The sequence below is a fragment of the Parus major genome, chromosome 13 (genome assembly GCF_001522545.3).
Source record: "Parus major isolate Abel chromosome 13, Parus_major1.1, whole genome shotgun sequence".
NCBI classification, from domain to species: Eukaryota; Metazoa; Chordata; class Aves; order Passeriformes; family Paridae; genus Parus; species Parus major.
This window is the reverse complement of record NC_031782.1, coordinates 6172566-6188741: the sequence shown is the minus strand read 5'-3', so window position 1 is coordinate 6188741 and position 16176 is coordinate 6172566. Positions and strand designations below refer to the sequence as shown.

Genomic DNA, 16176 nt, shown 5'->3' with positions numbered 1-16176 from the left:
CAGATCCAGGGATAGACTCAGTAAATCCCTGCACAATCAAGAAAGGCTTGAATGCATAGAAGATTGCAAACAGCCAGGCCAAGCACAGCAGGACGTTTAGGCCTGTAAGGTACACTATTAAATGAAGATGTCCTTACCTGTGTCCTTTTCGATGTGGAAGACAGACAGGCCAGTTCCTTCTCGGAGGAAATACTGAACCTCTCCATCTTTGCCCCTGTCGATGTCCTTTGCTGTGACCATCATCACCGATGTGCCCTTAGGGCTGTTCTCCTGCACCCAGCCTTTGAAGACAAAGGAGGCAAAGCGTGGTGGGTTCAAGTTCTCGTTGACATCAATGACGTTCACCTCCAGGTGGCAGAGGGAAGAGCGAGAGAAGGGCTTCCCGCCGTCACTGACCTGCACAGTTACATTGTAAGAGTCCCTCTTCTCATAGTCCAGCTCCTTCTCCAAACGGAGCGCCCCGGTCAGCTTATCCACATGAAACATCTCCTCATTGTTAATGAGGCTGTACCTCACCTCCCCCCCTGAGCCAGCATCAGGGTCAAAAGCCTCCAGGAACAGGAGAATGGTCCCCACAGGCAGGTCTTCGGGGACCTTCAGTCTGTTGAGGGCTGGGAGGCACTGTGGTGTGTTGTCGTTTACATCCTCCAGAGTCACAACCAGGTCCGTAACAGAGAACAGCTGGAAGCCTGTTTTGGGCTGGTCCCTAGCTTCTATTTTTAGCACATAGCAAGGCCACAATTCTCTATCTAGAGCACCTGTAACCGTCACTTCTCCAGTGACACTGTTAATGGCAAACTTGTCCGTGGGGGTTAGGAGGGAGTATTTTACTCTCCCATTGTCATCTGTATCAGCATCCTCTGCTTTCAGTTGAGCTATTGTCGTCCCTGCTGCTACATGTTCTGGTATTGCCACCCAATAGGCACCTTGAGGGAATTTAGGAGTATTATCATTGGTATCCAACACATTCACAGCCAATAGCTTCCAAGATGATTTTTGTGGTGTGCCAAGGTCATACACAGTAATGTTAAGAATGTAGAAGCTGGTTTGTTCATGATCTAAAGGAGAAAGGACTTGAAGGAGACCCAGTTCCAGGTCAATTGTAAAGCAGCTGTCATCGTTTCCATCTGAGATCACATAGACCAATTTTCCATTAAAACCTGTGTCAGGATCAATGGCTGAAAGGTCAGCAATAGTTGAGTTGATGGGAACAGTCTCTATGATATCAATGGATCGTGGAAAGCTGTCATCAAACTTAGGAGCATTATGGTTTGTAAGGTGCAAGTTCAGAGATGTTTCATCATCCTGCCCATGGCCTTGAGACTGAGACTCAATGGAGTGTATGATGGTTTCTGTCAGTTGCTTCAAGACTCCTGTTTCCTCACACTGCATTTTGACAGGGAGACCTTGGCCAACCACGGTGATGTTCACAGATGTTGGCAAAGCGTAGTTCTCTCCATCTGTTGCAGTTATTTTCAAAGAGTAGAAAAGTGGCTGTTCAGAAGGAAGATCTCGCAGAGATATTCTAAGGGATATTACTCCAGAGATGGGATTCAGTTCAAAATGCTGTAACTCATTGCCAGACTTGATTTCATACTTGATATGCTGCAGCTCATCGCTGTCAATTGCAGAGACCGTGGCCACAGGGCTCCCAACTGGAAAGTCCCGTGGGATGGTGCCACTGCAGCTTGCCTTCTCAAACACAGGAGCGTTGTCATTGACGTTGCTCAGTGTCAGGGAGACATACACCTCTGTCTCGTGGCGGAAAGGTGAGCCCCAATCTGACGCCCACACGCGCAGGTGGTACCATCTCTGCATCAGCTCATAGTCCATGGACTTGGAGGTGGAAATGACACCAGAATAGGGGTCAATGACAAAGGGAACTGATTTCTGGTTGGCTATGCTGTAGGTGACAAAGCCATTGTCACCTTTATCTTCATCTGTAGCCCTTACTGTTAAGACACTGGTACCAGGAGGAACATTTTCATCAAAGGCCCTGTGGTAGGAAGACTGAGTAAAACTTGGAGCGTGATTGTTGCAGTCAATGATGTCAACAATAACAGTGGCAGATGTGTGACTGTTACTGGTTGTAACTTCAAGCTCAAAACTAGACTGCTCATGGAAATTCATTGCTCTGACTGTAGTTATCAGTCCAGTGTGAGGATTGATCTTAAAGCTTGTGCTGTCAGGAGTAGGTCTCAAAATGTATTTAAGATTTGGGAAAACTGGTGTGATCTTCACCATAACAACTTGGCTTCCAGCTGGGGAAAATTCACTGAGCTGGACCCGGTACACTTCTTTCTCAAACCTGGCAGAAACATACTTGGAGGGAGGAATGTGGACAACTCTGACAGGAGAGAACAGTGGTGGCTTGCTCTTATCCTTGGCTTGCACACTGAGGTTGAAACCAAATGGGTAAAGTAACCAGTTTATCTCTTTGTTTGATACAACCATAAACTCAGGGCTCCCAAAGTAGGATTTGACAGCTTTGAAATGTCTTCCCGGATCTCCATCCACAAACTCAACCGAATCAATCTCTGCTTCAGAGTCACCACTTTCTACAGAGAGAGTTGCATAGACAAAGTCTTCATCTGAGTCAGGTGATGCCACCTTCACCGAGGAGATAGAGGGGGGTTTCCTGGCAGATGGCTCCACCTGGATTGTGAGACTAGCCAAGTTCCCAAAGCCATTCCCCTCTGTGATCTTTCTCATTCTGTCTACAGCCAAAACCTGCAGGTTATGCCTGCCTCGATGGGTGCTGTTCAGCCTGCCTGTGACCAGAACTGCCCCCGTGGTGGGGTGCACAGTGAATAGGCTGGACTTGGTGTTGAGGGCATAGTAGAACTCGGCGTTCTGCCCAGCGTCAGCGTCAGTGGCACTGAGCGTGCTGACCACTGTTTTCAGAGGAGTGTCTTCTCTGATGGACACTTTGTAGGAGGGGGGTGAAAAGAGAGGTTTCAAGTCATTTCTGTCCAGAATATGGATCAAGACTTTGGCCCAGGCTTCGTAGGCAAAGGTGCTCTCTGTGGCTTTGATTATTAACATGTAACTGTCTTTGACCTCACGGTTTAAAAGTGCTGTGTTGCTGCTCCTGGTTCTTATTCTCAAGAAGCAGAAATCCCCAATCACGTGCTCCTCAGTTTTAAACAGACCAGTGTTGTCTCCAGAAGCTATCCTGTACCTGATGTCCCACTCAGGGTCTCTCTTGTAAATACCCATTTTGACGTAGCTCTCCACGTAGGTCTTGGGGGCTGAATTCTCATAGATGGTGGCATTGTAGAAGAAGTGAGTGAAGTGCAGAGGGGAAGTGTTGCCCTTCTCACAGCTCGCCTTGTGGACCACACAATGCATCAGGAAAACAGCAACATTCAGGAAATGACTCCTGATGGAGACTTCCATGGTGCGGTGTCTCCTTGAGCCCTGCAGGTGTCAAAGGAAGAACACTGGTAATTTTCATTAAGGTCAGTGTGTTATAGAAAAAGTCTCCAAGGGGTCAGCCCTGCTGTGTCTACCCCGACCTTTATTGACACAATTGTTAGTTCAGCTCTTCCTCCCTCTGTCTCAGTGAGAGATCTGTCCTCACACATCCCTACACTGGCTCAGATTTCTTCACTTTCTCTGCTTCAGTTTCTGCCTTCATAGAGGGGAAAACATGCAAAGTCATGCAAGATGCCCTGATCAGGCTGACTTGCTATTCTGTGAACAATCTTGCCCTCCCTTCATCCTGCTTTCTCCTAAGTCACACAGCATATCTAAACTCTCCACCCCCGATCCAAACTCCCTCTTGTTTTATTTCTCCAGCCTCCCCCCCCACCTTAACTTCTCTCTCGCCTGAAGTTTCTGCAGTGTATCCTCCAGAGTCAAAATACAAACTGATTTACGTGCCCCTCTGTGGTTTGTCTTCCCTTTTCTCTCTCTGTGCTACAGGATGAGTTGTCCTTCCCCAGCAATGATGGGGAACACACGCCATGCTGTATAAATTCCTTCTGAATGTGCAGCTCCATGATGTGGCCTTTCCAACAGCTTTCACTCAGTTTCTAGTCAAGCTCTGTCTCAACTTTCTCAATTTTCAATTTCAGCCTCAGAAGCTCTAATTCACAGGCCTGACCTTGCTGCCTCCCCTGCGCTGGCTGAAGGAGCAGGCTTCCAGCAAGACCCTTTGCCCATGTCACCCTCAGAGTAATCTCTCTGGGTTCTGCCTTCTCACAGCAAGCCCCAGGGTCAGGATTCCTGCGGAGGATCCCCATCCATGACCAGCCTCCACCAGCCTCCTTCTCCAACAGCTCCCGAGCAGCTGCGGCTCCACACTTCATCTCTGTGAACAAGGTGCTTCGAAGAAGGAACTGGGGAGCACATGTGTGATTAACAGGGATGTAACTTTATTAGGGAGCTTTGCAGAGCTTGTTAAAGGATCAAGGCCTGTTCTTTTCAAAAGCTAAGTGCATGCTGCTGTGTGTGCAGTTAGGGGTTGAAACCAGGGATAAGCTAAATATAGGTGCATATATTTCCCCTAGATATCCTAGGAGATCTTTATCTAGAACTGTTTCTTCCTGTTTTAAATTTAAATTATATATCAAGTACCTGCCAGTCATTTGGCACATTCCTAATTTAAACAGGGAAGACTTGTTTTTCCAGACACTTTTTCAAGACTCATCTCTTTAAGAACCAGAACTCGTTCAATTTGTAACTCAAGTTGAATGTTAGGAACAAATTGTTAGAAGTAAACTAATTGACAGTGTGTGTCATATTCTCTCACTGAGGTATCTAATCACTGATAAATACAAAGATGTAAATTTCGTATTTGCTTCCAATCCTTTTCTCCTCGGTAAATAAATGCCAATCATCCAAAAATCCCTCTGAAAAAATCTTTCTTTTTGAAACAAATGGTCTGTAGCTGAAGCCAAACTACCAGAAGTTGGAGAGAAATCAACACAATTCAGTTTTGACAAAATTCAGACCCACTTTTTCACGCCATCATTTCACTTCTAGGAAACACAACGTAGCCCCACATGTACCGCAAATTAAAGAAGAACTCGAAGGGCAGGGACGGGTGACCCAGAAAGGCATGTGTCTCCTTGTGAGAAGTCAAAAACCATGTTCTTAAAAGCTCTGCTTGCTGCTCGTTACTGAACAGCACTTCAGAGCTGTGCAGCGTGTAGGGACTTGCCTAGAGCGACTCCCTTCCAACACTTTCAACTGCTGAACTCGGGGAGAAGGCGTCGGCAGGCTGCGCACGCGTGTCTGCGCGCACTGACAATCCACACAACCCAGAGTGGAGTCAGACAGCAGAACAAACCTGCAACCAAACCAGAGATGTTCCACGAACAGCAGACTTAATGAAGCCAATCGCTTTGTATCTGGGCTAATTGACTTTTTAATTGAATTGTACTGAAACGGCAATGTGAACTCATCTCTCATAAGACATCAGAGAACCCACAAAGCAGAAACGTTATGAACTCCACAACCACAAGAAAAGCTGGATCCAGAGCACATGCCTTCCTGGGCACCAGCAATTCAATATGGGAGGATAACCTTGAGCAAAGAGTGGGTTTTCTGGCATTTAACAAGATGCAAGCTGTCGTCTGAATCTCTCCTGGAATGTACTTAACCTCCCTCTTCCCTGTGTATTTCCTGACAGCCAAGAAGGGCTTCACTTAACATTGCTACTTTTCCCCTCTGTATTAAAAAGGTTTTACTCCTCTGTCCAGAGAATTAATTTGCAAAACCTGTTGTGACCTCAGTATTTCTTAGAGCTTTACTCTCAATTACAAGCTGGACTGAAAGCAATCAATGGCTTCAGCAGTTATTATGAGGGATGGAGAGTGACTACACATCTGGGGCATGAGGCAGAAGCCTCATTTCCTCTGGAAATGATCTGAAACTTTGAAAGACACAGTCAAAATGTAGGGAGAATTGTCTAGGAGGCATCACCATCAACTTCTCAAGAGTTTCTCTCTGTGTCACGACCATGCTCAATTGAACAGTATCACAGCGAGTCAGTGTCCCCTGACAGCAACTTCCCACCCTGGGCCTGGACATCATCACCCATCACCTGCAGCCTGGAGTTCCTCCTTTAGTAGGCTACAGTGAGAAGCAATCATGCTCTGAAGGTCTTGTTTCTCTTTCTTCAGCATGGTTTTAGTGCAATTTGAAGTTTAAGAGATCTCCCAGGAGATGACTGTGCTGTCCCTGATCTGTCCTCTGCTTCTGGAATCATTTATGCCACAGTCACAACACAAAAGTCTGGGACATTTCCAAGGGCCATGGTGAAGCTTAACAAGTAGAACAGGGGACAGTGCTCTGAAGAGAGGGGAAATCTGGTGAACTGGCTCAGCTCCAGGGAAAATCCTGTTGGGACTGACCCTGGAAGATGACAGCAATGAACCAGCAGAAATGAGGTGAGTTTCTACAACTTTTGCTGCATGGGTTGGAGGAAGCCCACGGTGGGATGGAGTGTGGAGGGTAGGGCACGCTCCTGACTGAGGGAAATACCAGGGCATCATTATGTGGTGATTCAGCCTCCTTTCCTAATCACCAGGCGAGGATCAGAGAGCCTCGGGGGGCTTCGCCCTCAGCCCTGTAGATGCAAACTCCCCGCAAAGCGAGTAAACAGTCGGTGTATCTCTAATCAGAGCCAGAGCGCGCGTCTAAATTTAACATCCAAATTGTGAACCTCTGACAAAGACATGCCCAAATCTGTCGGCTTGACATGAGGGAACAAACACACGGCTGAGATTCCAAGTGTGTGCGTGGGGAGACCGTGGAGATGGGTGATTTGGGGGGATTGGTGCAGGAAAAGGCTATTCTGGCCAGCTGGGGTGAGTGGCTGGGGCATGGCCAGGAGGCTCTCTGGGGGCCCTCCCAGGGGTCTCCTGCAAGGTGTGGGCTGCTCTGTTTGTTGGCCATATCGCAGAAAAGGGCTGCAGCCTGCCAGGAAGCAGGTGTGGCCCCAGCCCCACCTTTAGATTCCCTCCAAGAGCATTTAAAAGCAAAACACAGAACACAAAACAAAGTGAGTGCTGAGTGCACCCAGAGCAGCATTCCCCTCATGAGCTGTGGCAGGGGCTTGGCCTGAGGTTTTGAGATCAGAAGAGTAAAGAAAAATCATCATTATCATTGGAAAATAAGGACAACTGTTCCCTTACTACTCTTATGCCAGCATGTATCCCAAGTTCTCTTTCTTCCTCTCTTGATTTCTTCCCTCACCTCTCTCCATTTTCTCTTTCTCTCCCTTTTTTCTTCTATACAAGGAACAGCCTCTTCTCCAGGATAAGAACCAAGCAAAATCATCCCTAAACACATCAGCTTCTTTGTCAGAGGCTGCAGGAACAGGGAAAGACAGGAGATGAGATTGGCTCTTCAAGTAATTAGTTTAACCATGCATTTCAATGGTCATTGTGAAACACAGAGCAAAGGGAGTAAATCCTGTAAGATGGTGACTACAAGGTTTTGGGAATGGCAATAAGACACGGGACACTGTATTCTCCTGGGCTGGTGAAGCAGAAAGGGTCCAGCTACAGATGGGGCAGTGTCCTTAAGCTGCCTGCCAAAAGCACTCCCTGGGCTTCCAGTGTTGCAAAGTCACAGAGCTGAACGGACACTGCTGACCATGTCTGTGAAATGTTTTGCATCCAATGCTGAAAGAGCTTGTGTTCACCCTGCAGGGGGGTTGTGCTTCTTGGTTAATGTTTACCCTCTCCTCTGCCACAGTGATTTTAGTGGGAATTGAATCCTTTTCCATTTGGGAACCCCCTGATGACTGCTCACAGTCAGCCCAGGGGTTTGAATTCTCTGTGGAGATGGGTATCTTTCAAACTGTTTTCCTAGATTTTGAAAAAAAAACCCAAACAAAACCATCCCATCCTTGGAGTTCCTGTTCCTGCATCTGGTTGTGCAGTCTCTGCTTGGTTTTGCAGTGCAGCAGAAGAAACACGTCCTGGAGGTACTACACAAAGCCAGAAAAACTAATGAAAAGAGCCCCTTAAGTTATGGTGTTTCCTTCCTCAATGTATCTCGGGGTTTTCCAGTGCCTGTGGATGGTTTCTTAGGGCTGATGTTTGCAGAGCTGCCTGCACCAGCCTGCTTGGGGGCTGTGCTAGTGTGGGTGCAGCTTTTTGCTGGACTTGCAGATTCCATCCAGGCACAGTTGAGCTGTTCCTTCCCCATCTCAACTTTCCAATCTCTGAATGGCTTGGACAGAGTTTTGAAATTGTTTCCAGGTTGCTGGACAGCCTGGAGCAAGGAGGCTGATGGTGTAGCACCCGGTGCACGTGGCTTTTACCAAGGACTGCCCCATGAAACGCTGTCCTGGCAGTGCCAGACCTGTGCCATAACCATCTCATGGCTGAGCTCTGCCCCTGGGCTAGAGGGGCTGTGTCCTGATGGGGTGGGCTGCACTGAGGGCTTCTCAGCTGCAGAGCCATGGAAAGCCATGGGGTTAATGAGTCTCACGCTGGCATGCACAGCAGTGACTCTTTCCTCGGCCTGCTCAGCACGGCAGGAGGTCACACACATGTCCCTGAGCAGAACAGGTACAGCCCTAAAGCACCACAGGTGCTCCCTCCATCACCTGCCAGCTGAACCAGGCAGCTGCTCTAACCCAGGGGGTTTGCATACCCCAAGGAGCCTGGACTGGCAGCCTCCATGGGGTGTTGGGGGAACGGAGACTCCCTTCAAGGAGTTTGGGGGAAGCCTGTGAGACATTGATATGTGTGGGGCAGTCTGGGCTCCAGGTTGGGAGGAAAATCTGGCAGAGATATTTTTTTTCTCTGTACTGCTGCGGGGCTTGGTAAAAATGCTTCATTTGGAGGCAGCCCTGCCTTCCCCAGGCTTGGACTGCCATGAGCAGGGGACCTGTGAGAGATCCTGCCAGGACCATTCAGAGCTGACAGCAGCAACAGGGTGGGATGCTGTCCCTTGAGTGGTGCAAGACAGATGAGTTGAGCCAGAGAGGGGATGGCAGGATGGCCTTCCACATGGGAAGGGTAGCTGGGAAGCATTTAGTTACTCTGATGTCCAACTCCTCCCTCCCCCTTACAGCTGGATGCTTTTGCCACCTTTGTCACCGTGCCAGGTTTCACAGGTTGGATGCTCAGACCCAGACTGACTCTAAAGGCACCTTGCTCCATTACATCTCTCTGTGGCTTCCTCCAGCCAGCCACTTACCCCCTTCCCCCTGGGACATCTCCCCCATTCCCCCATCCTTGGAGCTTTGGCTGTGCCCTGATGCTGCTCCTGCTGCCCTGGTTGGGCCCTTCACTGGAGCAAGCAGTGTTGTGTGTTTTTGCCTCCAAGCCATCCTCAGTCCAAGAGCATCACCTGGTACATGAAACCAAAGGCTTTCTCCTGCCACCTTTCCACCTGCAAAATGTATTTGCTCTGTGAGGAACCCAGGGAGAGCTGGATTTTGTACTGCTGCCAACACCTAGGCCTGGCTCAGATATGTCACCTAGCTGAGGTGTCATTGTTGTGAGCTCATCTGTTAGGCACAGGACAACTCAAACATGCTTGAACTCTCTGGAGAGTTGTGAGGGTCAGTGATCTCCCTCTGCCTTGGCATTGCAACCTCATCCCAGAGCAAACTGAGTAGCTCCAGAGGTATGGAGCCCTCAGTGAGGTCTGGGGAGTTGAGGGAACCCTGCAGTGCCACCTGCCTTGCTGCCAGCTCTTGTCCCAGGGTAAGTGTGACATGAGGGAACTGAACTTCCTTGTGCCAAGAGGGAAGCATCCTTGTGCATTATTCCTAATCCCTTTCTTTGCTCTCCCCACTTACGGAAGCAGAGGGGTAAATCCTGCTTATGATCCAAAAGCTGCCACTGCACCAGTAGAGGTGTTGAGGGGTGGACAAGGACAGCAGCTATGACAGCCTGGAGACAGGGAGGAGACAGCACTGGTGGCTCTCATGGGAATGCTGGCTGGGTCAAGAAACAGCCCTGGGGGCTGGGGAAGGGGCAGTCAGTGTTGGTAGGACGGAGTCTTGCTGGGAGCTGCTCACCAGGCAGGGTGTGAGGGGCCTTGGGGTTGGGCACCACAGTGCAGCAGCCCAAGCACAGTGACACAAGAGCATGCCAGGATCTCACTCGAGTGTGCCCCAACTCTGCTGCTGCTGCTGGGACTGTGCACCACTCACCCTGTGATTCAGCTGCCATGGAGACTTTTAGCACCAAGAACCTCATACCTCAGTCACTGCAAACTATCTGTGAGAGCCCACAAGGGATCCTAGGCTCTTCTCTGATTGCTTTCTCCTGCCAAAACTCATACTGAGCCTCTCACGTTTTCCTCATGCTTGGGATGCAAGTTATCTTACACTGATAATCATTCCCAGGTCTGCAGACTGCTGAGGGAATCAGGATGTCAATTCTGCTACCGTTCAGATCCCTTGGCCAGCTTCAGCCAAATTCAGCCAGATAGGCAAAGACTTGAAAGGAGTTAACCTTGCACAAGCTAGTGAAAAGCAGCAGGAGAGAGGACAGAAATCCAAATTAGGACTCCCAGCTGGAAGAAAAAGCTCTAATGTGAGCCCAACCCGATTATTAGACATCAGAGAATCCACACAAGAGGGAGTGCCGCAGGCAAGCAAGCTCCATGAATCTGCTGCTCACAAACATCTGTTTACTCCGGTGCTGCAGAGCTGGGAGAGCCGAGGTCCCCCCACACAGTTCCCATCTGACCCACCAGAGCCACGGACACAAGCAGGGCTCAGCTCTCCCCAGCCTGCTGAGAGCAGCAGCTCTGCCCAGAGCTCCAGGAGCTCTGACCCTGAGCTGTCTGACCCTGAGTGTCCTCACTGTCCCCTTAACTCCACCTGGGTGTTGGTAGTGAGGTCACTGCCCTCATCACCCGAGCGCTGGCAGGCCTCCAGTGCCCTGTGATCCTCCGTGGCGAGCTTACATCTTATCCTAAAATCGCTAAAATTCTTTGGGAAGGAGCCCAAGAGCATCTTGGCTTGAGGAGCTGCGTGAGGGACCCTGTGCCCTGCTGGGCTCAGGTGAGGAGCTCGGCAGGAGCGGGACTGCTCAGCCCCTGCAGCACATCCCTGCCCACAGCGCTCCTCCCTCACCCCTTCTCTCCTACCCCGCAATTCCCATTCACCCGCAGCCCCGTCCCTGCACTCATCCCACGATGTTGTCCTTCCCCTGCCCAGCACCCTGCTGTTCTCTCCCTTCTGCTGCCCGAAGGCGAGCACGGAGAGCAGCTTTCTGCCCCTCTCACTCCTTGCCATCTGTCTGCCTTGCGCTGCTCCTTCCCGTCCCTCCCCTGCGTTTGGAGGCAGCCTAAGGACACTGAGGACAAGAAATGAATGAGACAAATCAGGCCATGATCCTCCCTCGTTAAAGGATGGCTGGCCAGGACGCCAGTAGCCGTGCCACAAAAATTCCCTGCAGCGGGTATTTATTGAACGCAAAGGGATACCTGCAAGCTGATAGAAAACCTTCAGCTCCCAGCCCTGTCCGCAGCCGCCCACCTCCTGTGCCGTGTCCAAAGTGCTGCAGGGTGCCCAGGGGAGCTCGGTGTTTCCCCGGAGAGATGATTTACCCCCAGGACAGACGCGTTTGCCCAGGCTGGTCTCATTGCCACAGTGTGTCCTTGTCAGCTCTCGTTGTGCTCCCAGCACAGGTCACTCCCCCCTGCTCCGGACTCTGCTGGAAGCACATTTCTGAAATCTCCTGCCATTGCAGCACCTCTGTGGAGCCAGCAACCGTGCATGGACGCTGCTTGGGGCACCTGTGACAACCAGGCTGGGCACAGAGTGTTCCTGTCAACCTGGGCCATATGGACTATCTATTCATGGCATAGCCAGCGTCTCCCGGGCTGCCTGAGTCACAGCATCTACCCAACCTGCAACACAGCCATTCAAAAATAGTCACACAGTGCAGGAGCATCGAAACAGCCCTGCTGGGCCACCTTTCCATTGCCTCTCCCCAAACGGCCAGTTTTGGTTACTTAGTGGAGGAGCATAAAAAAGAAAGCACGGGTAAACCTGCTCCTTCTCCCACTTTTCAGTGCGAGTACATGGCCGATCTTGGGCTGTGTTGCATTTAAAAAACCTTCACTGGAGCCATCCATCCCAAATGGATCAAAACCTTCTTTGAAACCAAATACAACTTTGGGTGTCTGCAGTATCCTGTGGCAATTTGTTCCACATTTAATTATGCCCTCTGTACAGAAAAATAAAGTGTTTCCTTTGGTTTGTTTCAACTCTGTTCCTTCTCCATTTCTGAGCTACAAACCTTTCTAGCAGACCTCGCTGCCCCTCCCCGGAGCTCCTACTTCCAAGAATTAGGGAAGAAAGTTTCTTTGCTAATAAAGCAGTACCTGCCTCATTGCCAAAGAAAAAGTGTGGTTAGAGGAAAAATTGCTTGCTCAGCGGATCAGCTCGTTAATAGACAATGCAGCATCCATTGCAGCCAACCCAGTTTAAAACATTTAAAAGGGCTCAGGGGTATTTAATCCTCTTATGTTTGTCCATGATACAGGAGGAAGCTCGCTGCTAACTGCTCGAGGTGCAGCTGCACTTGCATGCTCCACACGTGGCAAAAAACAAAGCGAGGTGCAGGGAGCAGGGAATGCCACTGCTGTAGCATGCAGGTAGCTGGAACGATCCTGCAGGACTTGCCTTGGAGCAGTTGGCAGCAGAGCAGGATGCAAAATGCATTAGTTCCTAACAGATGTTTGATTCCAGGTGTCGTGCCTCCTTTGAACTCTCCCTTCGTACATGAATGCTGCTTGTTTGTTTGCAGGGCTGGGAGATGCACTGGTTTGGGAACATTAGGATTTGAAATGCGTCCATGGTGCGAGGGAAAGGCTCGGGAGACGAGCGGATCTGGCTGTGCTCTCCCCTCCACAGGCAGCTCCGCTGGGCTCATTTTGGGAATGTTACAGAGCACGCTGGGGCACAACGAGGAGAGGCAGAGACCGAACCCCCCGGCTGGGTTAGAGACCTGTCCCCTGCCCAGACCCTCAGGAACCCCAACCCCTTAGCAGACAGGCCGATGTCCTGGTGTGCTGCACATTAGGAGATGATAAAAGTACACAGTACCAAGCCCGGAGATTTTGCTGTCCCCAATCCCGAGGCAGCCCAGCCTTCCTCAGGAGCCCAGTCCAGACTGTTTGCTTTCCATCTCGGAGCTCCGATAACCTCCCAGGTCTCTCTGGAGAGCCACGGCAGCTCCCTCCACATCCCCTGCCTGCTCTTTGCCCCTCTGAGTGCCGGAATAGGGGCAACAGAGCATTCCATGGCCCCTGCCGAGATTCAGGGCACTCTGGGCGAAGCAGGAGCCCGCTGGCCACAGCCCTGCCTGCCCAGCAGAGCCTGCCCAGCTCGTACCACCACACAGCCTCAAATTTCCACACCTCCTGGAAACTCAGCCCTCCGCAGCCACAAACCCAGAGGAGCGAGAGCCTTCTTGGAGGGTTTTCTCTGAAGCAACCCCAGTCGCGTGACGGCTGATCTTTGCCCCTCTGGAGTGCTGTGCTCCACCGAGTCCGCCTTCAATTTCCCGGGAGGCTGATTAGCTGATAACCGCAGTTTGGAAGGGCGCTGGTGGCTCCAAGTGCCCCGGCCTCCCTGCCTGTATTTTCACCTCTTTTATCAAGGCTGCACATGTACATAGGAAATTATTCCTGCACGCCCCGAAGCGGGACTGGGCTTGCTCTGGGATTTCATGCTGTCACAAGGCACCTGGCAGTGAACGAAGGTGGCTCTGGATTCTGCTCCCTGGCTCTGCTGCCGTCGTGGAGGGGCACAGGGCCAGGTGAGGAGCTCTTACCTGAGTGTACAGGTAAGCTGGGCTGGGGAACAGCAGCGCTGTGACTGCACTCAGGGATCCCCAGGGCACAGCCCAGCTCGGGGTGACAGTGGAAGAGGCACATGGGGACAGAGCTGGGAGCGGTACCTCCTGGCCCTGGTTACTGGGGCTGTACATGGCCATGGCTGAGCTTACAGCCAGCCGCCATCACCGCTCCTGCCACAGCTCATCCACTTACTCCAGCACAAGCGTGCTCCCTGCAGAAATCCTGCCCTGTTCACACACCTGGAGTGCTTCTCTGCTCTCTCCCTCCACACCTGCCCTGCTCTGCAGCGTCGCTTTTGCCTTTGATACCTGGAGCCCACCTGCTCGCACTGGCTGCAGCCTGCTGAAGGCTAAGGCCAGATGCAAATACCAGTGAAGCTTTTCCTGCCTCCTTCCATAAACCCCGTGCTAGGGGTGCCAGAAGGGAGGAAGAGATGAGGAGCTCTGCATCCCAAAGCTCTCTCTGGAGGTGAAGACCGCTTCCAGCAAAAGTTACTCACGTGCAAAAGCAGTTTCACGCCTAAATCTCTGCATCCTCCATGCCTTCCTCCATCCGTGTACAGACTGCTCCCTGAGTCACTTCAACTCCCCGCACCGGCGAGCAGCGTGCCTTACCTGTTGCACCAGGAGAGCTCTCTCCTGAAGTTCACTGTCTCTCTGCTCCCTCCGCTGGAAATCCTCTCCCGCAGCAGCACCTCGCTGGCTGCCGGGGCTCCATGCTGCTTGTAAATCAGAGGAGAGGGCTCCCAGAAATTCCCGCAAGGAGGGGTTTTGCCGGCTGGAACTCCGGCGGCACCGCTCGGGAGCAGAGAGGGAGAAAGTTGCGAGGGGTGGAACTCGCTCGCAGGAGCGCCAGCCCTTCCGTGACGGGCTGCAGGAGGAGGAGGAGGAGGAGGAGGAGGAGAGGCATCGCCCGCTCCCGAGCTGCCGGAGCGAAGTTGTGTGTGTGTGTGTATGTGTGTGTGTGCGTGTGTCAGAGCTGGGCAAAGACCCAAGCCTTAGAGCCAAATAATTGCAGCGCTTTTTACTGTTAGATTAACTAGCATTGCCGTGAAATCCAGCGCTTCAACTGCAAGGGGGGGCGGGGGTGGTGGGCTGGTGGAATATGTCAGGTAAATCCCTCCAACACACCTGAAAAACTCAAAGATTGTTTTTAACTATCTGCCAAGTGGGTGTTTTAAGGAGGGATGGGTAGAAGGGGGTGGGGGAAACCTGAATCTGCCCTCAGAGCAGCTGCGTGCGAGAGGCACTTTGAAGGTTGTTGTTGTTGTTTGTGTTGGGGGAGCCCCCAGAAACCTCGGCAGTGAGCCCCGGGCTGCTCCGTGCTGCACCGGCAGAGAGGATGAAAAGGTGGTCCTGGCCTGAAAAGGCAGAGCGAAGAGGGAGGCAGCGAGGAGAGATGGCAGCGTGGGGAGACCAGACAACGTGCAGGAGCTTTGGGGGGTTTTGCTTTGTATAAATAGTGCATCCCGACTCTGGGGGAGTTGTTCAGGGCTGGACCGAGGTGAAAGGACACAGACCCTTCTGGGCGTGTTTCTTCAGTCCTCTTTGTCCCCTTCTGCCTCCCCTCTTCCTTTCCATCCCAAACCCCAGTAAATATTAACATTCCCCTTTTAGATTGAAGTTTGAGCAGGGTAGTTCTCAACATGAGAAATGAATGTTCAGCTTTAGGTAAAGTTTCCTCCCTCTCTGGTGCATTTTTGCAGATGAAATTACCAGAAAGTTTTCTGTATGGTTTTTTGGGGTGGGAGGGAGAAATAACAATATTAATATTAATATTAATAATATTGAAATTGGACAATTTTAACTTCAAACTGTCCACATAAGTGCCTGGCTGCTCCTGATGATGCTCCATGTGCAACGATGGCACAGGAATGAGTGATAGAGAGACAGGATCTATTAACATCTATTAACATTTAAGGAGGTGTGGTTGGTGCAAACTTGCACATTATTGGTCACCAGCAAGCCTCCCAAAACAGGAGATTCTCCCATTGATCCTCTGGCCACACCAGAAAATGTGGTTCTGATGGAATCAAAATTGGTCAGGACTTTAGATTAAATCCAGGGAGTTTGTACCAGGAATGAGAGAGGAAATGCGCATGGTGAGACTGAACAAATCTCCCTGGGGTCACTGTGGGATGCTGCTGAGCTGGGAAATCTCGGTAGCTTTTGTGTTTCAACTGTTCTTGTTGGGTGCTCTGCTCACAGCATCTTAAATCCAGTTGGAAAGTGGAGTTAATTTTAGTCAAAACTAATGTGGAGTTAAAGTGAAGTTAAAGTTAACTTTGATTTCAAGCTCATCATGGCCTTTCAGAAGCAGCTCGAACTGAATGGGAAGAAGGCAAAAATTTAGTTGGATTTACTTGTGCAGCTTGTCCATTTT

The 16176-nt window shown here is 50.8% G+C and overlaps 1 protein-coding gene across 1 annotated transcript in view; it reads right to left on the bottom strand.

Moving 5' to 3' along the window:
• Positions 1-14611, bottom strand: part of FAT2 (FAT atypical cadherin 2) — a 54964-nt gene extending 40353 nt beyond the window's left edge. Inside the window, exons 1-2 of the mRNA XM_015641759.2 lie at positions 14409-14611; positions 138-3420 (exon numbers count right to left, since the gene is read on the bottom strand). Of these exons, the coding sequence (XP_015497245.1) occupies positions 138-3399 (3262 nt within the window). The 5' untranslated portion in view covers positions 3400-3420; positions 14409-14611. The remainder of the gene's footprint in view (positions 1-137; positions 3421-14408) is intronic.
• Positions 14612-16176: the final 1565 nt, after the last annotated feature.